The 24,941-nt window shown below is 50.8% G+C and overlaps 1 protein-coding gene across 2 annotated transcripts; it reads right to left on the minus strand.

Annotated features, from left to right (window-relative positions):
- Nucleotides 1-8: 8 nt before the first annotated feature.
- Ss18l1 (SS18L1 subunit of BAF chromatin remodeling complex) lies at nt 9-24,884 on the minus strand. Of its 2 annotated transcripts, XR_005285434.2 has the most exons (12): nt 24,576-24,884; nt 15,042-15,118; nt 14,236-14,320; nt 12,649-12,793; nt 11,946-12,143; nt 10,333-10,497; nt 9,886-9,987; nt 8,915-9,007; nt 7,022-7,141; nt 5,372-5,499; nt 2,620-2,783; nt 9-292 (listed from the first exon to the last, which is right to left on the minus strand). XR_005285434.2 is itself a non-coding variant. In XM_038330453.1 (11 exons), the coding sequence occupies exons 1-11, from the start codon at nt 24,642-24,644 to the stop codon at nt 2,757-2,759; spliced, it is 1,209 nt and encodes a 402-aa protein (XP_038186381.1). In that variant the 5' UTR covers nt 24,645-24,884; the 3' UTR covers nt 1,539-2,756. The 2 variants fall into 2 exon arrangements, 1 of the variants encoding a protein (XP_038186381.1); XM_038330453.1 differs by lacking the exon at nt 9-292 and having other exon boundaries at nt 1,539-2,783.
- Between the last annotated feature and the right edge of the window lie 57 nt (nt 24,885-24,941).

Below are 24,941 nucleotides of genomic sequence, written 5' to 3' on the forward strand. Positions count from 1 at the left end.
AAATGAAGTAGTGGCTAAAAAATGTTTTAATGGAAACGGAAAGTCCTCTTTTTACAATTGCGAATGGACGCTCGTTACTGAAGCCCAGGTCTGAAAACCGGCACGACAGGGAGAGGGAGACACTTCTTCCCGGTCCACGGCCTCTGCAGACATGGCCAGTCCCCCATTGTGCTGTGCTCTGCTTCTGGAAAGGCGTCCATCCCACCATAGCCCCCGACGCGGGGCTTCTGCCAAGCACATCTGAAAGCCTCAGTCATCACTGGTCAAGTTCACCAAGTGTGGGATGGGTGCGCTGGGAAACAGGAGGAAGAATGAGCAGCGATTCCCAAATCTCCCACTTCACCTTTTCTGGCCTTCGGTAGGAAGAGTCATTAAAAAAAACTGCACAGTCAACCACATCTGCATGAATGGTTCATTTCGGCTAGGACTCCCCGAACATTTGCGTTACAGAAAAAAAAAAAGCTGTAATACAGTCAATGAAAAAGAACTGGCATTACTGTTCCCCACAAATTACATAAAAATGAACAAAACATTAAATAAACATTATTATTAATCATTAAATATATTAACACCAAAAATCATGTATAAATTAGGAAAATAAATGTACAAACTATTTCACAAAGTGCTTTTAAAAAATATATACACAACATTCAAGAAATTCTTAATGTAAGACATTTCAGATTGAAGTTTTGGGGTGATACATTTTTTAAGTGTCCTTTTCTTTCAAAAAGTATTAACACAGCACTTGCACACACACACATACTAATACAGCCATTAACATACATACAAATACAGCACTTAACACACACGCTCACACACACACGCAAACATACATGCACACACACATAGAAGGCATATTCCCAGATTGGCAAGGAATAAAAACCATTTTCACAGTTACTTAAAATGTTTTGACATTTTCAATGGGAAATTTTAGGCCCCAATTGCGCTTGTAGACGAGTTTTATAAAAATTGCCAGAAAAGAAAGGAGCAAAAGAGATGACTCCCTAAAATGAAGTTGCCAAATACTTGTGTCACTTAGCAATCAGAAACTCGTTTCTGTAGAGTTAATACCGTCACACAGCCAGCCTTGCCTGTATTAAGGGATTCCTACACCCTAAGCCTACGAGACACATCTGCCCACGCTTGTTGGTGTCAGCCCCACAGGAGAGGGAGAATGTTCTAGACTAGGACTGCAGCCAACAGTCCAGTCCTTCAGTCTTCATCTTAAGTGAAACAGTCCTTGCTCTGTACTTCCCAGGAAGGCTGTCAAGATTAATTCAAGTAAAACCCACAAAAGTGCCTTGTAAATCCTCACCCACTGAGCTACCGGTAAGTTTTATGTTTTGAAAACTATCAACTGAACCACCAGGTGTGCATGCCTGTAAACTCAGTAACTGGGAAGCGGAGGCAGGAGGATCATAAACTCAAGGTCAGCCTTAGTCGTGCAGTGAGCCTGGGCTATGTAAGACCTTGTCTAAAAATACAAATAAAACAAAAGCATCATACTGGATAGGCCCGATGCATGAGGCCCTGGATGCTGTGTGTGTGTGTGTGTGTGTGTGTATTTGTATCTTCTTGGTAGTTCTTAGGAATACACTAGCACTTATCTTGAAGGTTTTTCCCCTTTTCATAGTAACATGATTATTATCCAAATAAAGGCTGAGAGATGCCAGTGCTACATTATATGTGGTATTTTCCTTTGACCATAACTTTCCAAAAAGGCCGTTTCTCATGTTTTGCACAGAATTAAAATGAGATTGAACATCCTACGGATGTAAAGAAAAAAAGAAAAAGGAAAATCACTCAAATTTCACTATATAAAATGTGTACTTTTCATTTAAAAGAATGTTAATAAAACTATTTAGACTCGTTAAATATACGGTGTGGATTTCAGATTTCTACTTGCTTGGCCATCTGAACTTTGAGGTCCTGAAGAAGTTACAAACTCTTGCCAACTTCTTGTAAAATTTAGCGTCAGTGCTTTGAATTCTCCCCAAGTTTAGGACAGGGCACACTCTTGAAATGACATTAAATAAACAACACAACCGGTAGACAGTGAGCCTTGCTCTTCAGAACACTGCCCTCCCTCGGACAGGTCACCCTCACACTGCCCTCAAGGACACTGATCCCTCTTCATTGTTTAAAGACATAGGAGTGGAGAGACACAGGCAATGGGCAAGTTCTAGAAAGGATAGCTCACTGTCTTTCCACACGAAGCACAGTTTCTTTGTTACAAGGACACACAAAACTAGCCCAAGACGCAGGTGGTATCCCCAAGTCCTATCTAGGCACAGGGAGAGATGGCCACCCAGGGTTGTATGTGTGTCAAGCTAAGGGCAGTCAAGTAAAGAAACACTTACAGTCCACTTTGCAACAATGGTGTGAGGAGCACACCGGTCTGTTCACAGTAACATGGATCATGGTACCTTTTAGATATTGTCTCATCACTGGGCACAGAACGTGTGATGACAGCATGACCCCCAGAGCTAGCTAAGAACATTGAGGAGGGGGTGAGGGACAAAAACAGGACAACCTCTCCATTGTATCGCTATACAATACTTTACACAGCACCAAATATGTCACACCATCGCAGCCAGTAGTGCACGCTTAGCATCATACCCAGCATGGAATCAGCCTGCGTCACATGCAGACATGGCACTGGGCGCAGGGTAACCAACATGTCATGACTCATCAGAACTGCCACTGGCTTGTCCAGAACGTACTGCTGTGAAGGGTCCAAAGACAACGCTCGTCCCTTATTGCTGGTAATTTCCATACTGGCCCTAAAAGAGAACAAGGCGAAGATTACACATCTTCAGTCCTGAGTGGTAGGATGTACACAGCCAGAACCCTGGATCACAGGTGGGAAGTGATTGCAGAAGCTAGCTAGCTAATAGTCCGCCCAAATCCACAAAGTGAGAGGTAGCTCTGCTCCAATCCAAAAGTATCATGACTTGGTTGTTTTGTTTTTGTTTTTGTTTCTTGAGACAGGGCTTCTCTGTACACAGGCTGTCCTGAACTCTGGAGACCTGGCTGGCCTTGAACCCGCAGAGATCTACACCTCTGCCTTGGATGCATGTGCCACCACTGTGTGCCAACACCACGGCAACCCTGCCAGACATATCAGCTTTTAGCCTGACTGTCACTCCCTCACCTTATTCTCTAGCTGCTTATTGACCTGATTTGTTTTCATCAGCTTTACTGAGAGGCAGGTGCTGGAGGACAACCCTTCTGTATGTTGGGAATGTATGTTGCTCTCATCGGCTGATAATAAACCTGCTTTGGCCTACAGCGAGGTAGGAAAGCCAAACTGAATACAGGGAGAAAGACGGGCCGAGTTTAAGGGGATGCAAGCCAGCCTGGTAAAAGCCACGGCCACGTTGCAATACACAGATTAATGAAAATGGGTGTGGAGGCCCCAAAATGTGAGCCTATTCCACCTGGTCTGAAGGTCAGAGAGTTTGAGCTTATTCAAAGTTCTTAACAAGTATAGCTACACACCCTGACCTAGGATATAGTTACTTGGTGTTTTGGACATTAAGATAGCCCATAGAGGTGTATCCTCTCTACCCTGATCAAAGGTCAGAGAATTTAAGCATACTTCTGCTCCTTCTTTTGAAATAGGAGGTTTAGCCTTAGGGTACCTGGTCTGGGGGTGGTTCACTGCCTAAATAATAGAATATTTTTCTCAAGAATTAATGGCTTGATGTCTCACGTATTGGAGCAAGTAACTGTTCTGGTTGTCCACTGTATTATGTTAAAGCAGTCTTTTGCCTTCTTCCCCCTTTTGTATTGGGCTATAAAAGTGTGGAGGGAAAAAACATAGGCAAATTCAGCACTCAGAACTTAATATTCAAGAGGCACTGAGTGGCCCTCCCGATACTATCCTATGTCTTTGTGTTTCTTTCTTATCTCTGTTCCTCCTACCTAAGGTTTCTAATCCTCACGCCCCTACCCTGGAACCCCTACCCTGGAACCTAAGAACCCGCCGTGGCTAGGAGCCTAGCAAAAGTCACCCTAAAAAGGTGGCTCCCACAAATGGGTTAATTTAAATGTAAGAGCTAGCTAGTAATAAGTCTGAACTACAGGCCAAACATCCTGTAATTAATATTAAGCCTCTGAGTGATTATTATAAGTGGCTGCGGGACAGAGCAGGACAGAGAAGCCTTCCTCCGTTTAGAGGTAGGGCCTGTGAAGACAGCAATGTGCCCTCAGCAATGCACTGGGCTCTCTTGAGAGGTAGGGCCTGGCTATGTGCCTTACCAGACATCATGCTGACCCTCCAGGAAAGGACCCCCTGTGCCCTGGGCTCCTTCGAGTGACTGGCGGAACAGCAGGGCTGGTGCCAACACCAGCTTCACTCTTAGGAAACAGCTTAGAGTGAGCTGGTTAACAGGGTCAGTCAATGCATAATCTGAATACAGCATGGCTGCAGGCTTGGAAGCTAAAAGAATACTGCACCCCGGGGAGGAGTCTCCTGGGAGACGCTGTTCTTCGGGACACAGGCACTCAGCACATCCCAGCTTCCTTTCTCCACAGAGCCCACAGTGAAGAATCTGGCAGAGACAATCTGACAGGTCACCGGCGCCTGTACCCAGGTAGGTGAAGCAGAGGGCACAGCAAGCGGCACCTCTGTATAGAGTGAGTCTAACCCAGTGCCCTCAGGCCAGCTAGTTCTTCCTGCAGGGATATATGGTGTTGCATGGACCTATTTCTGATCTTCAAAACTGGGGAATCGTGGGGAGTGGCGTGCATCTATGGGTAGTGGCTGGGGACACTAGAAAACACGAAACACACACAACTGCTCCCTGTACTTGCCTAGGCCCATCAGCCAACCGACTGGGTTGGCACCTTGAGACCCACAGCTAAAACTCTTTGGTTTGTTTTCTGTATCCCACCCAGACAGGGTTTCTCTGTGAAGCCCTGGCTATCCTGGAACTCACTCTGTAGACCAGGCTGGCCCTGAACTCACAGAGATCCACTTGCCTCTGCCTCCTTGAGTGCAGGGATTAAAGGTGCATACCACCACCACCCGGCTCTACAGCTAAAAGTCTCACAGGCTGCATTAAAGGTCTGAAGTGAGGACACATTCCCCTGAGAGGTCCTGCTGCGTCTCAGCCTATAACTAAGTTAGCATGCTACTTGTTGGTCCGCAAATTCTTGAGATATTCTTTCTTTGGCCTCTGGGAAAGAAGTATCTCTGTCATCAAGACCACCTTGGCAACTCTAGCCCCACAGTGGTTGTGCACCGCCGCTGTCCTGGAAGCCAGCTGGTACCACCTGTCATTGCTTGGGACCATGAGAGAGATCCTTGTCATGCCTCACTCGACACTTGGCAGACAGCACTTCCAGAAACATCCAGAAAGCTTGCCTGCTCATAGCCGTAAGGTCGCTGCTGCTGGGCAGAAGGTCCTGTCTGCGACGCTCTGTAGCTTCCATACTGCTGGCCTTGTCCTTGCTGGTAGCCTGAGTACTGTGAGGGAGCTCCCTGGGCAGGGCCTGTGAAGACAGCAGAGGCTAAGCGGCCAGCCATGACCGGGTCGTCATGCTTGTGAACACCCAGATACCAGGCACCTGTCCCTCGGTGGTCGGGCAGAATGCCATCTCTGAGAGTTCTGTGAGGAACTAGGACTGTGCTCATACACATGTGGGGCAATGAGGTCTGTCACTAGCACACTGGGCCTGCCACCTTGCAGAAGAGGGTAAGGGGCTTCTCCAGAACCATCTGGGGTCAGTTATGGTGAACACAGCAAAGCACAACATTAAATGGAACAAGGGAAACTCGGAGGCCGAAAAGAAATGTCTGATCGGCGGATCTCTGTGAGTTCGAGGCCAGCCTGGTCTACAAGAGCTAGTTCCAGGACAGGCTCCAAAGCTACAGAGAAACCCTGTCTCGAAAAACCAAAAAAAAAAAAAAAAAAAAAAAAAATAAATAAATAAATAAATAAAATAAAAAAAGAAATGTCTGATCCTGTGAAAACTAAGTTGCAGGCTCAGGAAAGGATAAAGTACAGCACCTGCTTAGTTATCATCTGTGTATGCATGTGTGATGCTGAGGACAGAACACAGATCATCACAGATGGCAGTACTCCACCACGGAACCACGGTCCAGCCCCTATGATCACTAGGCAGGGCTTGCAATGCTACAGGCTATGGCCTGTATGTAAGCTATTGCTCAATGCTGTTTTCCTTTCTCCTGCATACCACATGCATTAAGCAGAAGCCAGAAGAGAGGAATCAGATCTCCCCCTGGGACTGGAGTTTCAGTCAACTGGGAGCTACCATTTGGGTGCTGAGAATCAAATACAGGTCCTCTGCAAGAGAAGTAAGTGTTCTTAACAACCAAGCCAGCTCTTCAGGCCCCAATCCTGGCTTCTGAATTGAAACCACTGAACTGGGTAACTGATGATCTTAGATACGGGGGAGGCGTGTGGTGATATTTTATTTGTGTTTTAACAAATAAAGCTTGCCTGAAGATCAGAGAAGCAGAGCAGCAGCCACTAGTTCTCTACCAATTCCTCTCTCTACCAATTCCTCAGACCGAATGGGGGATCCTGTCTCTACGAAACCTCAGACTGAATCCCGAGCTCCTGTCTGCTCCCGGCTTATATTCCTCTCTCTGCCCAGCCTTATCAATTCCCGTCTCCATTTCCCCAGTGCTGGGATTAAAGGTGTGAGCCACCACCACCTGGTTCTGTTTCTCTTTGAGACTGGGTCAATCTTGTGTGTCCCGGGTGGCCTTGAACTCACAGAGATCTGTCTGCCTCTGTCTCCTAAGTGCTGGAATTAAAAGTGTGTGCCCCCAGCGCCTGGCCTCTAATGTGGCTTGATCCACACTCTGATCTTTAGGCAAGCTTTATTTGTTATAGGACAAATAAAATATCATCACAGAGGCAGAGTGCTAACTACATGGGAACTCTGCACAATCCCCCAACCTACCCAGAAACCAGCATCTATGCCGAAATAAGCTTACTAAAGATCTGCCTAAATGACAGCATTACAATGTGCGCAGTCCTCTTACCATAGCCCTGCTGCTGTCCGGGGTAGCTCTGTTGGTTGGGGTACTGCTGCTGGGAGTATGTCTGCTGCTGCGCTGAGCCCTGCTGGTAACCAGTCTGCTGCTGACTGTACTGGGAGTTTCCTGGGGGAAGAAGAGGGTACAGTCTTATTTCTGGGCACAGGACAAGCGAGCAGTTATGGAACCCTTGCACCGTGTCTCCAGAGGTAGCGTGTTTCCACAACGGCTCAAATAGCATAGGACATTTTTGTCTTATTATGTTACAAACACAAATGAGAAGCCAGACAATACAAAATGGGCGGGTGGCTGCTGAGACAGAGGCTGTGCCCCCAACTGTCAAGTTCTGCTCCACAGAACAACTCAGGAGACACACCGAGTGTGCCTACGAAGGTCTTTCTTGAAAAGCTTAAGTGAATATGGGTGGCACCATGTCGTGGACTGGGGTCCCAGACCGGATAAAGAGGAGAAGTGAGCTGAGCACCAGCATTTGGGGTTTTTTCCACTTCCGGACGCAGCTGCAATGTGACCAGCTGCCTCAGGCTCCTTCTACCCTGGACTGTACCACATACAGACTGAGCAAAATAAAGCCCTTCCAGAAGTTGCCTTTGTCAAGGGTTTTGTCCCGGCAACAAGGAAAATAGAACAGCCCCAGAGGCAACCTTCAGTTCCTAAGACATGACTGTGACCTTAATCAGAAGCAAGACCTTCTGTGGATGCGAGAGAAATGTGAGCAGACGCAGAGGCCACAAGATGATGCAGGTGGAGAGAGGAACAGGTTTATCCAGCCTGAGACACAGCTAGACTGATGGCAGCAGCAAGTGCTGGAGAAGGCTGGGGCAGACCTGCCCTGAGCTGGCAGAAAGTGGGTCTACAGACACCTTGGCCTCAGATCCTAGCCCTCCAGAGCTTGTGTGTGTGTGTGTGTGTGTGTGTGTCCTGTGGGTCTGCAGACACCTGGCCTCAGATCTCAGCCCTCCAGAGCTAGTGTGTGTGTGCGCTTGCGTGTGAGGCCTGATGCTGAGCTGGGGGGAGGAAGGCCTGATGCTTCAAGCTGCCCTGCTGGCAACTCCATCACTGTAGCCCTGGGATGATGGACACCAAGCAAGTCAATTATTAAGAAATATTTCGGGAGAGATGACTTAGAGGCTTAAGAGTACTTGGCTGCTTCCTCAGGAAACGTAAGTTTGGTTCCCAGAACACCATTAGGTTGTTCACAACCACCTGTAACTCCAACTCCAGGGCACATAACACCCTCTTCTGGGTGTATCAGTGCATACACACAAACATTAATAAAGGACAGAAATACATCTTTTTTTTTTAAGTTAATGTGTATGTGACATCTGCTAAGGCCTGTAAATCCAGGACTCTCGACCTGCTTAGGACCTGTGTCTCTCATCTCACTTCCACATTCTGTGGCATCCATTGGTGATGCGGGTCAGCCAGGATGGGCAGATTTACACCAGAGATGGACAAATTCTGCAAAGGAAGGCTTTCTGCTCAGAGCCACACAGCAACACACAGCCAGCCCTCTCCCCATTCCCACAGCATCACCAAGGGTCTCTACAAGTTGGGACCACAAGCCCCTTACAAAAGATGCAATCTTATTGGCTCACAGGCCGCTCAGCTGGAAGGATGGCAGCGTCTGTCACCCAGCAACACCCTCAACATGGTCAGACAAACCCTGTCCGTTCCCCAAACACAAAAGTGAGGCTGAGTTCAGTGCATAGCCTGGCAAACCCAGGCTCACAAACTGACACCAGCTGTCTCTTACCCATCCATTGACACCTGGCTTTTATCATCAGTGACTGGGTGAGACTTGCTGGAGGCCAGCACTGCTAGCTCTGGGAGTGTGTTTATACACTGGGGCACAGCATGGGTCCCCACCATGCTCCTTACCCCCCTCATAGTAGTGCTGTGTGGAATCCTCAAACGAGCGGTCGTAGCTCTGCTCTGTATAAGACGATTGCTGGTAGGCGTAGTCACCGTGGCCTGCAAGAGACAGGTGACTTACTGTTGCTGGAAATGTCTCCCTGCCTAGGTCTGCAGCACTGACTTCAGGCCAGGAGATGAGGCACAACTGGTTGAGTCTATCTCTCTAAGCCCCTTTGTTCTGTCTGTCTGTCTGTCTCTTTCTCAAATGCAGACATCATTCTCACTGTGAGGCTGCTCCAAGTTGTGGAGAGAACCAAGCCTTCTTGACAGCACCTGCTGCTCTCTCCTGCATCTGTCCAACTCTTGGGGCTTCCAGAGAGTGGTGCTGTGACCATGAAAAGGTCTTTGGGACAAGCCGCCATCTGATACCAGGCATCACGGCTAGCTACAGGCTTGTCTCAGCCACCTACCCTGCTCTTATTCCCCAACATACCCTGCCTCATGCTTACATCAGAGACCTCCATTGTTATCTCTCAAAATGCATATTTAGGATAGACATTTATTGAGACAGAGTCTCCTGATGTAGCCCACGCTGGCTTCAAATTCTTAATCCTCCTGCTTCCGTCATCCAAGAAGCTGGCGTTACATACCCAGTCTTTAGGATTACTTTAAATGCCACTTCCACAAATCCTCTTAAAGGGGACAACCTGCAGAAGTGAGGGCAGGAGGCTGGACATGGGACCCACCATGTTAAACACACCTGTCAGTGCTGGGTGGCTCTAGCCAGCTCAGACTCCTACACCTTCTGGGAAAGGGAAGCAGAGAAAACCCAAGGGCATGGACAGTGTCCTATGTGGAAGGTTTTCTTGTGGGAGACTAGCCTCAGTCATGCCCCAGAGTGCTCAAGCTGAGGGGGCTCAGGGTGCTTTGCTGGCAGGACACGAGGCTGGGTCTGAAGGGCGGATGAACAAGGAGTGGTCAGGAGCATGCCTTACCGTCTGGGTAGTACTGCTGACTCATGGGCTCTGCAGCTCCCTGGCTGTGGCTATACTGTTCGCTGTAGTACTCCTCCTGGCCGAGGTACTGCTGGGAAGAGCCTGTGGGGATGTGACCAGACACTCAGGACAAGGACACTGGGCGAACGAGACAGGCTCACACACCTGGTTCAGCAGCAAAGCCATGCTAAGTCAGCTTTGCCCATGGGAGGAACACACCCAGGACCATTCAAACACCAATCCTCCCTTTCCTATTAACCCAGCTGCCCAAACACTGTGGAACTGAAACAACCACCATCTGTCCCTTCAGCCCAAGACATCTGCTCCCTGGGTCCCCACTGCACCTATAGGCCCAGCGTCCTTGCTCATGCCAGGGACAGACATTATGGCCCACGTGGGGCAGACCACTGGCTCTTTACCATGGGCTGGAGTAGGCCTTGGCCTTACCTTGCTGGGAGGGTCGGTAGGGTGCCATGGGCCGCTGTCCCATCATGCTGCTCCCTTGGCCACCCTGGCCCATCATGGCAATGGGCGCCTGGCCCTGGTAATGCTGGCTCCCGCCCTGTGCTGAGTTGTAGTGAGATGTGGCTGCCTGCTGGTGCATCATGGAGACTGCGTGACAGGACAGAGACCCCAAAATAAGCCTGAGAAAGCGCTAGGGTGTATGGGGAAGGGGGGCTGTGTCCCCTGCAAACCCGACTCTCTCCTAATGCTTCTCTGTCACCACTTCCCAAGCTCATGTAAGATGGCACCTCCGATTCCAAGTCATACCTCTAACAATGTGAGTTGCAGCCAAGCCCTGGCACAAGGTCGGGCCTCAGCTGTTAGCACTAATGTTTGGGTAACATAGGAAAGGTCACTGGGCAAGAAGAGGGTCCTCAGGCCCACGGCTCCTAACCACAGAAACTACAGTCCTTCCTTCCTTGTCCCCAGGGCTTGTCTTGAAGCAGGTCAGTGTCCTCTTTCCATTTCTTGAGCAGCAGCCATTCAGCCACTGTGGACTGCACCCGCCTGTTTGCTGGCTTCTCTACATGCTGCTCAGAACTCACTGGAACAGCACTGGCCAACAGAAACAGGACAAGAGCCATTTATTTTAAAGTCTGCAGTTAGTCAGGCCTGGTGGAGCAATCTGTCTCCCTAGCTACTCGGGGGATGGAGGAAAGAAGATTCCAAGTTCAAGACCAGCCATGGCAATTTAGTGAGGGGCTGGAGCTCACCAGAGTCCTTGCCTTACATGCATGAGGCCCGGTTTAGTCCCCAGCACTGGGAAAAGAAAAGAAAAAAAAAAGCTTCTGGTATTATGCTGGAAAAAAATAAAATAAAATAAGTCAGGCAGCGGTGACACACGTCTTTAATCCCAGCACTTGGGAGGCAGAGGCAGGTGGATCTCTGTGAGTTTGAGGCCAGCCTGGTGTATAGAGCCAAGTTTCAGGACAGCCAGGACTATACAGAGAAACCTTACCTAAAAACAAAAAAACAAAAACAAACAAACAAACAAAAAAGGTGAAGCGATCTTCAATAAACATTATGACAATGTGTCTGCAAAACAAATCTACAGCGCTATGATCACAGAGGACACGGGAGACACTCCATCTTGTTTTGTAATGCTCCTCTGACACCTGTCTCTGACGCTCGGGGAACATCTGGATTGGGACCTGCCCTTTCCCAGGTACTTCCTGATCTCACCATCAGCACCCACCATCAGGACAGCCCCCAATCCCGGTCCCTGCTCTGCTGAAAGGCCGGAACCTTCAGTTAAGTATTTGTGACCCTTCATCTTTTATACTTTTGGCCTTTGCCCGGGGTTCCCTGCGTGGGGAACCACTATACCTCACCTGAGACCAGTGTTTATCCAAGTCCCACAGCCAATGGGACTTGGAATTCCTAAGGCCTCTGAGAAACCACTCAGGGCGAGTCACTGTGTATCCACCAACCCGGCCTTGTGGAAACGCCTAGGGAAGAACCACAGCACCACCAGGAGGGCTGCCCCTTAGGGTCACACAGACAAGCTGCCCGAGTTTGCCAAGGTTTAGGAGCTGACCAGAAGTGTGAACCAGTACCTGGGTTCGACTGCATGTTGATGTTGGTCCGAGACACATAGTTGCTGATAGCACCTTGCCCTTGCATGGGGACACTCTGCGAGGTGGGTCCCGAGTGGCTGTAGCCAGGCCCAGTCCCATGGCCACTGCCTGACATGCTCATGGAGGTTGTGGGCAGTGTGCTCTGAGCCGTCTGCTGCATGGACACATGGTTTGGACCTGCCAGGAAGGGTAGGAGACAGCGTGTCAGGCACTGGAAGCCAGGTATCCACTTCAAGGTAAAGCCATCCAAGTTCCCTTCAGACGGTTTTGAGCAGGAAGGTTAATCCCTGGTCAGTAACAACAAGGAAGGAAGTGATTTACGCACAGACACATAGCATTGTGTCACGGTTACTGAGATTCCCCCAGTTGTTATTAGTCCTTATGCTGCAGTAATAGCAGCACCACCACATCTTCACTCTAGGGGACCCGTGCAGAAGCACACGTCTGTACACTAAGTGGAGAGAGTCAAGTGGAACTGGGCACACGAAGTCAGCTTCATGCCCTCTGCACATACACGCAGGCTTAGCAGAGTACCCGTGGCCAGGACGGTGGGAGAGAGATGGGCACAAGACAGGCCAGGACGGCACTGTACCCAGCTCTGCTGGGTGTAGGCTGATCCTGCAGCCGGTTAGTCGCCTACGGCTGGCTACCTTGGTGACATCGCTGCAGCAAACCTCCTCACCGTTACCGATCTGGCCCTGCATAAGGGAAGCAGGGGGCAGGCCTGTGCTGATGGCATCGCTGAGGCTGCCCTGGGGATGCAGGCCCTGGCTGGAACCGCTCTGACTCAGTGCTCCGGGGCCCAGGTTCATGTTCTGTGTTGGTGGCTGTAGAGGACACAAAGGTTAGGACAGTTAACTCTCCAGAGACATAGGAATTGCACAGCTACCTGCCAGCAGGGGTACTGGGCTAAGACAGAGACCAAACGTGACATTCAGAACATAAATCAGTTGAATAAGGGTCTCTCAGTCTCCACATCTCATCAATGACCTGCACAACCTGGCTTCCTGCACTTTTATTCCCTGTGTCTCCTCCCCTCCCCTCTCATCCTCTATCCCCTCAGTTAAATGTAAGGTGTAGAAGGGAGACGGATCGTTCCCTAGATCAAACAGTGGCTCCAAAGGTTTGCATGCATGTGCTATCTGTACCTAGCCAAGAAAGGAAGCCCCTAACCAGGCCTGGTGTTGAGAAGCCCTATAATCTCAGCTGAGAGGTGGAGGCAGGAGGATGACAAGTTCAAGGCTTGCGTATAGAGTTCAAGCTCAGGCTGGGCAAAATAGTTAGATCCTAAGACTAGCACTTATTTCTAAGAAATAAAAGAACTGAGGACATCACATGCACACAGCTCTAGGTTCAATCCCCAGCACGGAAGACGAGAAGGGGCGTGTCCGGTAGGTCAGCTGCTATCTGCACAAGCGCCTAATCGACATCACAGCTGACCGAGTGTAACACCACTCACAATGCCTCTGCTTTCCGAGGGGGCAGTGTACCAGGGGTTGAACCATTCCTGGTAATGTGTCTACCCTGGCACCTTGTAATCAGCATTGTCATCCTGGGGTGGCTCCTTCTCTTGGCCTCATTACCTCACTTAGCCACAGGCACACGATCCAACTTCACAGTAAAAATTTAATTTGGGGAAAATGCAGTTACAGAAAATTAAACAGACAATAAAAGTATTTATACTAACATCTGGAATATGACTGCACAGATTTTTTTTTCCTTTCAACTTCCTTTTATTTTTAAGACAGGGTTCATATTGTGTAGCTCTAGCTAGCCTGGTTGGTATTCAATATACAGCCCAGGCTGGTTCCAAACTTATGACAATCCTACTACCTCAGCCTCCAAGTGCTAGAATTTAAAGGCATGCATCGCTGAGAAAAATTTGTCTTGCTTTTGTTTTTTAAAGCCCAGGTAGTGCATCCACAGGCATCAGAAGTGCTCACACCATTTGGAGGGACTTACAATAAATGAGGCCCTGCATTCAAGCCTCAGCACCACAAAACAGAAAATAAACAGAAGGGTTTGCAGCAAAGGCACAAAGCCCCCTCCTGTCGGTCACGACACAACTGACATTCCTTGGGTTGGTTCTGGGGTCACTTCCCTATGCTAAGCAGTCAAAGTCCCAATTCTACCTGTCTGGCCATTATAACCTCACCCACATGATGGGGTTTTCCCAGAATCCCTCCTTTCTGCTGCCTAATAGCACCGAGTTGCTGCTGTTCACCTGCCTACTAAGGCGACACACTCAGAAACTGGCTGCAGTACCTACCGCGGGAAGGAGTGACTGCATATTCTGGTTTGAGTCTGCTATGGTTGCCAGGTAGACCAGGTTCCGGTGCAGGATCTGCTGGTACCTACGGGAGACGGCAGACAGGTAAAGCAGGACAAACTGCTACGCCCAAGATAGAAGCACAGTCTACCCAAGTCAGCCTTGACCTCACACTGGCCCCCAGGACACTCTGGAAACAAAACGTTGCGGCTCTCCACAGTCTAGGGTGGGGAAGGCAGGGAACAGGTCCAGTCAAGACCCAAGCAATTCCTGTCCCATGAGTAAAACCTCCGGAGACCCTGAGATGTGTGCCAAGTGGAAAGTGGCACTAGATCAACGGAGAAGGAAGAGACCAGGGAACAGAGCCCTGCTACAGAGTCAGACACCAGGCTAACTCCATCGCAGCTGAAACAGGAAGGGGCTGGGGACTGAGGACCCTCACCCACACATCACACCAGGCAAGGTCTCAGGTCTCTCAGGCAAGCTGCACCAGGTGGGCACCAGGGTCTCGCATACTTGATACCTCGTGAAGGTGAGAGACATCTAAAGGACTTTGCCCACACAGAGGCACAGGTGGTCTCCTGGCTGGGTCTACTACTGGCCCATGGATGGAGACTGTGGAAACCCCAAACCTTAAATGACGATGGTTCCCACATCACCTGCGTTCCCAGGGCCAAATCTAACCTTACCCTACTCTGCACCCAAGGAAGCTTTCCCAGAGCACAGAGGAGGCTGCGTCACATGGAGAAGGCAATGTCGAAAAGCCCAGGGGGAGAGCTGGGTCCTGGGCTGGCATGGTTACTTACTGGGTGCACTCGGCCGTCTTGCCCTTGCTCTGGTAGTCCAGGATGCACTGGATCAGATGGTGATTCTCATCCAGCATCTGGAGGGAGGTAAGCAGGGCACATGCCAGTCACACAGAAGCTGGTTCACATCTGGACACCAGGATCCTTGGGGAGAGTGCTGGGGACACTCACTCCAGGTCCCAGGCCCCTACCTAGAGAGTGCCACAGACCCTGAAGTCACGACTTCACAAGAGGGTAGAGGCAGATTACGCCTCTGCAGGCTACGTTCAGTCTAGGTCAGTGAGGGAAGGCAATGAGCCATCACGGCCAGCAGGAGGCATTGCAGACACGTATGACCAGGCTATACATGGTGGAGAGGGAATCGCGGGGCTACTAATCAACAACCTCATTCCTTTGGATCTCTTCCAGCCCTGAGCACAACACAAAAAGAAGCAGAACAGAAGACCCAGGCTGCACTCTGCGGAGATCAGCACTGTTTCCAGACTGTCTCACACATAATAAAGGGTCCAGATTTGAAAACAATCTTATCGGGTGATAAGTGAACAGTCCAACGAGAACAGGTCGGGGATGGACCGTGGGCTCCCAGAACTGTTCCTAGGTCAGAGTCAGTTCCCAGCAGTAGGAAGCTGGCCCTCACCCCACCAGGCAGGGTCCATCCTCAGCACTTAGCACTGCAGGGAACTGGTCAGAAACGCAGACCCCAGGCCGCACCTGCACAGGCGGCCATGTTGGAAGGCATTGGGCTGAGCTCCCAAGGTGTCCTGGAGGCACTGACATGTCTGTAGAAGAATCCAGCACTCTTCCCTAACCCCGTAACGTGAGGGTCTGACCGCCACAGACCCCAAGGCTGGTGCACATGGGCTGGCATGCGCTGGCACCGGGCTGGCATGCGCTGGCACCGGGCTGGCATGCGCTGGCACCAGTGACTGGCAGCACTGAGGTGGGACGACAGGGACATCGGGCATGAGAATGCCTGGGGGTGAAGGGGACATGCCTAACATGGGCAGGTTCTACTATTTAACAGTCCCCTTGAGGCAGTACTTTAAATCACTGAGAAAGGCAGAGGGAGAGGTGAGAGGGGACAGAGGAAGTGTGGCAAGTCAGCGGGCACAGGACAGCCAGAAGGTAGTGTTGAGTCCCTTTCTACCTGGAGTGACCAGTCTCCTGGGGGGGAAGAAGCCTGGCACACCTGCTTCCTCCTATGCCTTAGCTCAACAGCTCACAACAGGCAGGTCCTTCCTTCACCAAAAACACGCTTGGCCTGTTCCTTTAGGCTGCCTGTTGCCCCGCCCTCTACTTTGTAGCACGGGTCCCTGAACTACTTCCTCTCTGAGGCTAGCTGCCCAGTTCCACCCCTCAGCCGGTACAACCTCAGGGGTGGTCTCTCCAGCCCTGCTCCTTCATAGGTTACAACAGATCCTGGACTCAGTGGCCACCAGGGGGCGCTGCTGCAAGAAGCTGCTTCTGGTCAGGTAAACCTGATCTAAAACTCAGGGTTGGACTTTCTCCAGGTTACCTGAAGAACAAACCTCTGAAGCATGCCCCTACACACAAGGCTCCCAGCATGCTCTTCTTCAAGCCTTCAATCTCAAGAAAGGGCTCTCTCCAAGGACCCAAAATAACTCCCCCCAGCATGCCTAGGATGTCAGCCACAAGGAAGACAGAGAGGTCAGGGGCAGCACCTCATGGTATAGCCACAAGGCAGACAGTACTACATTACACGGTACCTAGCATTTTATGGCATAAGGAAATACTGAATTGTTTCCATGTTCTAAAATATTGTTTTACTTACATGCATACGTGTTTGCTTGTGTGCTGTATGTGCAGACACATGTGCAGGTACCCACACGAGCCAGAAGAGAAAGGTCAGATCCTCTAGGAGTTACAGGTGGTTGTGAGCTGCCCAATGAAGTGCTAGGAACTGAGCTTGGAACCTCTGCAAGGGCAGTGCGTGCTCTTTTTGTTTTTTCGAGACAGCGTTTCTCTGTAGCTTTGGAGCCTGTCCTGGAACTCGCTCTGTAGAACAGGCTGGCTTCAAACTCACAGAGATTTGCCTGTTTTTGTCTCCCAAGAGCTGGGATTAAAGGCACAGCCACTACCACCCGGCTCAGTGCATGCTCTTAATTGCTGAGCTAAATCCCCACCTCATGCCTTCTTTTTTTTTTTTTTTTTTTTTTTTTTTTTTTGGTTTTTCGAGACAGGGTTTCTCTGTGGCTTTGGAGCCTGTCCTGGAACTAGCTCTTGTAGACCAGGCTGGTCTCGAACTCACAGAGATCCGCCTGCCTCTGCCTCCCGAGTGCTGGGATTAAAGGCGTGCGCCACCACCGCCCGGCCCCACCTCATGCCTTCTTAAAATAGCAAATGGGATGCTGGTTCACTTAGTTTAAAAATATTCACAGGAAGTGGGGCATGGTGGTGCATGCCTTTAATCCCAGCACTCAGGAGGCAGAGGCAGGTGGATCTCTGTGAACTCAAAGCCAGCCTGGTCTACAGAGGGACTCCTAGGACAGCCAGGGCTATTACACATCTTCAAAATTCAAAACCAAAACCAAACCCAAGCATTCACAGTTAAGACAGGATGCATGCAGAGAGCTCCAGACCCTCATGGATCTGTCTGCAGGAGACAAGCACAGTACAAAATCCCAGGACAGTAAGAATGGGACATGAGCTGGCGGGTGTGGATTATAGGGAGGAAAGCAAACAGACAAGAACTGAACCCCGGTCCCCAAGGCACTGGATCTCAACCAACTATACATAGAGCCACCCTGGGGAAGTCCCAAGAGGCTCAGGACAGGACTGTCCCTTGCCTGCATCCTAGCAGGGATGGGAGAAAGGAACTCCTGGGGTGTCTCTATGGAAAGGGGGAAGGCAGAGAGCACCCCACAGGGAGGACTGCGGAACCTCTGACCCTGTCCCCAGTCTCAGCAGGGCTAACCCACGATGGCCAGCATCAGCCTACGGAGGAAGCCTGTCATGTGAAGGTCAAACACTAACACCAAAGGCCGGGATGCAGGCCAGGGGTAGAGCATCTGCCTAATGTGCAGAACTTCAGTCTCGTTCAGTCTGATTTCCTGCACTGCCTCTCAATGGCCGGTACTTAGAGCAACCAAGATTACAAAGGGGAAAAAAACAAAACAGAAAACAAAAAAAACTATACTCAAACCACAACAATAAAATCAAGTCACTATATAAACGCAAGGCAACAGGGCTATTTAAAATTAACACAGAAAGCCTGTTTTGGTGGCACATGCCTTTAATCCCAGCACTCAGAGGCAGAGACAGGCATATCTCAAAAACATAAACCTAAATATAACACAAACAAACTGATCTGGGGAGATCACTCAGAGGATAAACTCACAACCTGACTCCCACAGGTTGTTCTCATACCTCCATTCCTCTGCCATAGTACCCATGCAGACACACTAAATAATAAACAAACGTAGCTGTACCTAAGCTGGTCTAGTGAGCTCTAGGCTACACAGTGAGACCTTGTCAAAACTCAAAACAAACCAATGGGGTCGGAGGGACGGTGCAGAGGTTAAGAGGGTCCACTGGTCTTGTAGAGAACGAAGCTCCTAGCACCTGGTCAGGAAGCTCACAACCTCCAGACTGAGGTGAGAAGACCCACCCACCATGAGAGGCACCATTCCATGGCCTGAGGTCTGAACACAAATGGTCACCTCATCTCCCTGCTTCCGCTGAGGTTAAAACCTTCCATCCTCTTAAGACATAGGAAGTGAACAGGGAGGGGAAACACTCCATTCTTCAGGAAAATCCCTTAGGACAGAAAGTAAAGCAAAATAGCTTTCAGGAAGTCCCTAAAACTGACCAGAATTTCCAGGCCTCTGCCATCCAAGAGTATAAAAGCAGTAAGGATGGCCAAGAAGACTCTCAGACGAGCATACCCCTCTAGAGAGGCTCAGACCGACAGAGCCACCTGGAAAGGCAGGCATCAATCTGTTGGCCTGCCTGCAGCCTGTGCGGTGTGCTCCAGGTTTCCAGCTCCTGTGAGCTGTTGAGCTGTTGATGCAGCTGTCTTTGGGTCATTCCTACTTCCACAAGTAACCCCAATAAAACTCAAATGGGCACTGTCAGGACGTCTGTTAGGGACCCCCTTTCTGGGGCGAGCAGATGTGTCACACAGCACCCTCTGCTCCCAGGCTATGAAAGCGCTATGAGCAGCTGCCTGGCGCTCCTGCCACCGTGGCTGAGCCCTCCAAGTGTGAGCAGAAATATAAACTCTTTAACCTCTTAAGTTGCTTCCTATCAGGCAAGGAGATAGGGATCCACGATCTGAGGATATTTCTAGAAGGCTGATGACTAACCTTGCTGCCGACCTGCAGCTAGCGAGAAGCCAGTAAGCCACCTCGGAACACTCACCCCACTGTGGATGATGTGAATTAGCTGTATGAGCCTCTCAAAGCACGCGCAGGCAGGACACGCGGGAGGCACAGCTGCACAGTCTCACAACCACGTTTAACACTTGTGTCCAATTTGCAATGACTAGACACACACGGTAACGCACGTGACCACAGATAGACTATTTCCACCTTCCTGAGACAACATACATGTCAGTTCCGGTCCTGTACATCTTTAGATGCTTAGAAAATTTAGTTAGCACAGCTCAGCCTGGCCAAATCGTCCTGCCTCCATGAGAATCTCCGTGCAGAAGAAAGATACACAGATGGCAGATGACGCGCGCTCGGATGAACTTGAACAGGGTGCCAGAAGCTGCCTCTTTACAAGAGTCTGCACTGCCCAGTTTTGTAGCAGGATTTCTTTAGGGCCACCAACCAGCTTCCAAATAAAGACACGGACACTTCTTATTAATTATGAATGCTCAGTCTTAGTTTAGGCTCATCTCTTGCTAGCTTTATATAACTTATTTTAGCCTGTTTCTCTTTATCCACATTTTGCCTCAGGGCTTTTTAGATTTCCTTCATTTGTACGTCTTACTCCACGTCTGTCAGGCTGGTGCTTGCCTCGCTGGCCTTGGGCAGCTCCCTGTCTAGTTCCCTCATCCTCTTCTCCTTTCTCTCCTCAAGTCTAGATTCCTCCTCTTATTCTCTCTGCCCACTAGCCCTGCCTATCCCTCCACTGCCTAGCTAGTTCAGCTTTGTAGCAGATCAATCAAGTGCCTTCCCCAGGCAAGGTAAACTGGCAACATATCTTTACATAATTAAATAAAGACAACATAAACAAATGGAACACTTCTTTGTTTTTCGAAGACAGGGTTTTTCTGTGTAACAGTTCTAGCTGTCCTAGAACTAGCTCTTGTAGACCAGGCTGGCCTCGAACTCAGAGATTTGCCTGCCTCTGCCTCCCGAGTGCTGAGATTAAAGGTGTGCGCCACCACTGCCTGGCTACATTTTTTCATAGTTAAAGTAATATTCTGCAACAGTTTTCTGCCATTTCCGACAGAGCTCTTGCCAAAGGACATTGAAGTGATCTGACCCGTTCTCTACTGCTCAAGCACCTTTAACCTCAATGCCATCTTCACTCTAGGAGCAAGAAACCGAGGCCCAGAAAGCACACATGAACTAGAACTGACGAAAAGAGAATCTGACCTAAGAAGCCCAAGCAGCCCTGCTTTGCTCCCCTGCAGCCGCAGCTCAGAGGATCCTAAATACACATGCCTAAAACCGGGCACAATCTGAGTCGTAGCCGAATGGGTCATTCCCACAGCCTGCTCTACACAGCATCCCATAATCCCTCTCCCTCATTGCCTACACCTTCAGGTCTTCAATTCCTCCTTCACACACCACACACTCGGCTTGTGGGCTTCAAGACATCATCAGTTCCATGCCGTCTGCTAGTGGTCACACCTGGTGCTTACTGTATCTGCCGGATACAATGTGTTCATCGCCTGCAGCTTGGGGACTTTCCTGGTAGAAACAAGCCAAGCTAAGGCTGGATACTCATAAAAAAGATTAAGTCTCTGTGTGTGTTGGGAACTGCGTGGTGGGCGCCCCCACAAAAGGTGAAAGAGTAAAAAGCAGTCAACATTTTGGCACCCCAAGAGGGGCTAGAATAAAAGAAAATCCAGCAACACATGCCTAGGGTGGAGAGCCATGTACCAAACAGTACAGGTATTCGTTGCACAGGCTGACAAAGGAGGGGGTGTAAGGAGGTGGGGGACGCTGAATCCTGCTCTAAGTGCCTCTCCCTTTTACTGGGGAACAGATGTAAAAGCAAGCAGCCTTTGGGCACAGATGCCTTCCCTGGAATGTCCAGCAGGAGTGCTCCCAGCCAGGCTTCACTGAGCAGCACGTTCCCAAAGAACCGTCCCTGTTCCTCCCCATCCTTGGAAACGCAGGGCTCGAGCTGAGAACCACGCAGGGTGGCCCCTTGCCTGACAGGAGGCAAAGAAACCAAAGGACTGCTCCCACCCCAAGGTGGATGCCAGATGAAGTAATGAGGGGTATCATTCTCTCCCCATTCCAGGGATGGGAAGAGAGACTCTGTGCTCCTCTAGGGAAGACTCTCGCTCAAGAACAGCTACCCACGAGCCATTATTCTGCCACTGCAATAGCAGACACTTCCACAATCCATTCAACACTGTGGGGACAGCTCTAACTTTCTGAGTGGCCAAGTTACCCTCCTAACTGGATTACTGGCTGTACAAGCCTAGAGATGTGAGTGTTCAGTCTCTGGAACCCATGTAAAAAGGAGGAGGAACTGATTTCATGAAGTTGTCCTCTGACTGCTACACATACACTGTGACACATGAACTTGTGCAAATAATAACAACCACAAAGCCAATACAATCAGCAACAGATATGTAACTTTTATCATGCAATTGTTCTGTGAAACAGCAGGGGGCGTTCAGCTGTCCCGCTAATGGGCAAGCAGCCATGGGAATCACTGTCCTGTACCAGGCTAATTGCATCAGCTGCACAATGCGAGTCACAGGTATACGATGGCCTTTAGCTAGTGGAGAGGAAGGTTGGGTCACTGGCGTCTGTGAAGGCAGGAGCCAGCTGCAGCTTCATGTCAGGATCGCAGGCACACCTGTCCACACTGTCCTCGGCAAAGCGCAGTTCTGACTACATCTCTCAGGTGCCAATGCTCTGTCACCACAAGATCACCTGCCCCAGGTCAGGCCAGCCCTCCAAGTCTCCACTCTGGGTCCCCATTCCCTATTCCATGAACGCCACATCTAGGATTACTCATGGCTTGTTCAAATTTCCCGACCTCACGAAACATCTATACTTGGAAGGTGGGCCATCTTAAGTGGGCCAAATTAATGTTACCATTATTCTCATAAGAGGGAGAATAACAGACAAGGAGGTGCAGGAAGAGGAAAACAGAGACCTCGCTGCAGACAAGGACACCCAAAGGTAAAGGCTTTGGCAGCCACCAGCAGCTGAGGAGGAAAGGGGCAGCTGCCTCCCTCAGGATTGTAGGAAGGCAGGTGGGCAGCCACTCCTTCACACCTTGACAAGTGAATTACAGACTGTTATCTAGGGAAATCGTGGGCCACTAATACATCGGCAGAACCGTGTGTAAATTCTGCAGGGCGTACTAGCTGCACCCAAGTCCTAAGCAAAAGTAGGGCCCAGCAAGGAATACCTCAGTCACGTTCTAACTCACATGCCACGAACAATACCTCAGAGTACTACAGTGTCCTTGTGACTGTAAAGAAAAGATTAAGAGGATACATTTGTGTGGGACCTTGAAGGTTGAGGGAATCCTGTCACTCTGAGAACAAGCTGTTATTTCCCTAGCTTCCACCAGCCTCTCAGGAAACCCTGGCCATCCCCAGGGATCTCAGCATGGACAGGCTAGCAAGCGCTGATTGTGCATGGAGTTCAGGCATTTGTGAACGCCAGCAGGAGTTCTCCCACTAAGCTATATCCCTCGCTCTTGGCTTTGACACAGAGTCTTGCTAGCTAGCTCGGGCTACCCTTGAACTTGTCATGTAGCTCAGGCTGTCCTAAACGCTCCATCTTCCAGTCTTTGCTTCAGAAGGTGATCAGTGGTACATCATCAAGCGAGGTTGAAGTACCCATGTGAAGTAAATATGGTGCATTCTCCTCATGCCTTCCTACGTCCTCAGTAAAGGACACAGAGAGGCAGCAAAGGGATGGTTGGCCCTACCAGGTCAAGTACCTTGACGGGATAAAGTGAAGACCCGCTCCCAAAGCTGCATAGGCTGTTTCTGCCCTGGACTAAGGTCAGTAAATTTCCCCTCTCTGCAATCTGATGTTTGCGGTGGTACTCCAACACACTTTAGCCTAGAGAACCTGAGGAGCTTTAACGAGCAGGTGTGACTACAAAATCATGGGTAAATGCTGAAGTCAACGACGCCACAGTCTCTCTCAAGCTCCAATAGCCAGAGTGCCTGGATACTGTCGGGTCTTCCAATGCAGTGGCCATCAACCAGGGCTCCTAACCCATGGCCACAGCGACGGCAGCTCCTGGAGCTACTATGGAAGGAGTTCGATAGTTCCCACTTAGTCTCCCCAGTTTCCTTCACCAAGTCCCATAGCTACTTTAAATGTGATAAAAATCTACAAAACTGGGCTCAGTACCTGGACCGCCATGGCACCCCAGGGTTTTCACAGTCAATGAAAAACCCACACTTGAAAACCTGCTCAAGGCTGGCTAGGACCTGCCAATTGGAACAATCATCATATTCCTAAGGAGCAGGCCATCCAGGGGGCTCTGGGAAGCAGGTGACAAGCTCAGGAAATCCCAAGACCCTCGGGTTATGAGGGACTAAGAAACTGGCTCAAGGGAATTCAGAATTCTTCTGTAGAAGGAACCCGAATTGAGGAAAGCCAGAGCTTAGGAACGACGTTCAGAACCGAAAGACAACAACCAGTAAAAAGCTTAGGTGCCCAAGGCAAAACTTAAAAGCTTTTGTTAAAGAAGTCCTGTGCAAACGCCTTCTCTGTTAAAAACAGTAGCCCGAACTAAAGAATGCGCCCGAGGCTGTAGGACGAACCTCCGTTGTCTGAAGTCTGCGTGCAGGCGGCTGGGCTCGCGGATGCTCAATGACCCGAGCGGGGGCGGGGCTGCGCTGGCCGCAGGTCCACCGCGTGCCGCGAGCTCGGGACACTGCTGCGGGCCGTGGGGATGACACGCACACTCTGGATGCAGCCCTTTGTGCCGGGCACCGCAGCACCTCACGACAGCGGCTAACTCGCCGCAGCGGCGCACCTCCAGGATGCCCGCGCCCCCTTCTCCACTCGCCAAGCTGCGCGCAAAGGCGCGCGACCGTCGCCACCAAGGCTGTCAGCGGAGCGCGACGAGCCCCCGCCCCGGCTGGAGGAGCTGCGGGCCCCGGCGTCCAGCACTGCTGCGTCCGCTGCCAGGGGCGCTCTCTAAGGACACCGCGCGACGCGCTCCAGGGGTCTCCACTCCCTGCGGCCGCCGGGCCTCCGCTGCCAGCGCCTCCGGCAAAGTTGGCGCAGGCTCTCGTGGGGGCGCGCGGGGCCGCCGTCAGGGCTCCGGTACCCGGGCTGTGCCTCGGCTTTGTTCGCGCCCCGTGCCCACCCTTTCACTCCGCACCCCCGCGGCCCTGCCCACCTTCTGGATGGTCTGTTGTGTAACCTCCCCTTTGCCTCTCGGCCGCGCCGACGCGAAGGCCACGGACATGGTGGCGGCGCGGACTCAGCCCGTGATCATTGGGGTTTATTCTCCGGCTGCGCCCCGCGGCCCGAGGTGCCCATTCTCCGCAGAGCGGGGGCGGGGGCGCGGGGGGTGCCGTGCCGTGGGCTCGCCCGCCTGCCTGCCGCCAATGCGCGCCCGGGCCTCCCGCGGCCCCGCGCCTTAAGCCACGGCCTTCCGGGACCGGACCCCGCACGGAGTCCCCCGGTGCCCGGCCCGCGCTCTGCGTCCAGCCCGCCGCCGCCGCGCCGCCCCCTGTGCTGGGCTTTGGTGGTTCCGCCCGCC

The sequence above is a fragment of the Arvicola amphibius genome, chromosome 5 (assembly GCF_903992535.2).
Source record: "Arvicola amphibius chromosome 5, mArvAmp1.2, whole genome shotgun sequence".
Classification (NCBI taxonomy): domain Eukaryota; kingdom Metazoa; phylum Chordata; class Mammalia; order Rodentia; family Cricetidae; genus Arvicola; species Arvicola amphibius.

What these genes read in the sequence shown, in the direction of transcription:
- Ss18l1 (XM_038330453.1), bottom strand. Translation starts at nt 24,644, where the DNA reads ATGTCCGTGGCCTTCGCGTCGGCGCGGCCGAGAGGCAAAGGGGAGGTT. An exon ending in CAACATGCAGTCGAACCCAG is followed by an intron (nt 10,498 to 11,945) that starts GTACTGGTTCAC and finishes CCTGTCACGCAG; the next exon opens with TCTCCATGATGCACCAGCAG. An exon ending in ACAGCACTACTATGAGGGGG is followed by an intron (nt 7,142 to 8,914) that starts GTAAGGAGCATG and finishes TTCTTCCCCCAG; the next exon opens with GAAACTCCCAGTACAGTCAG.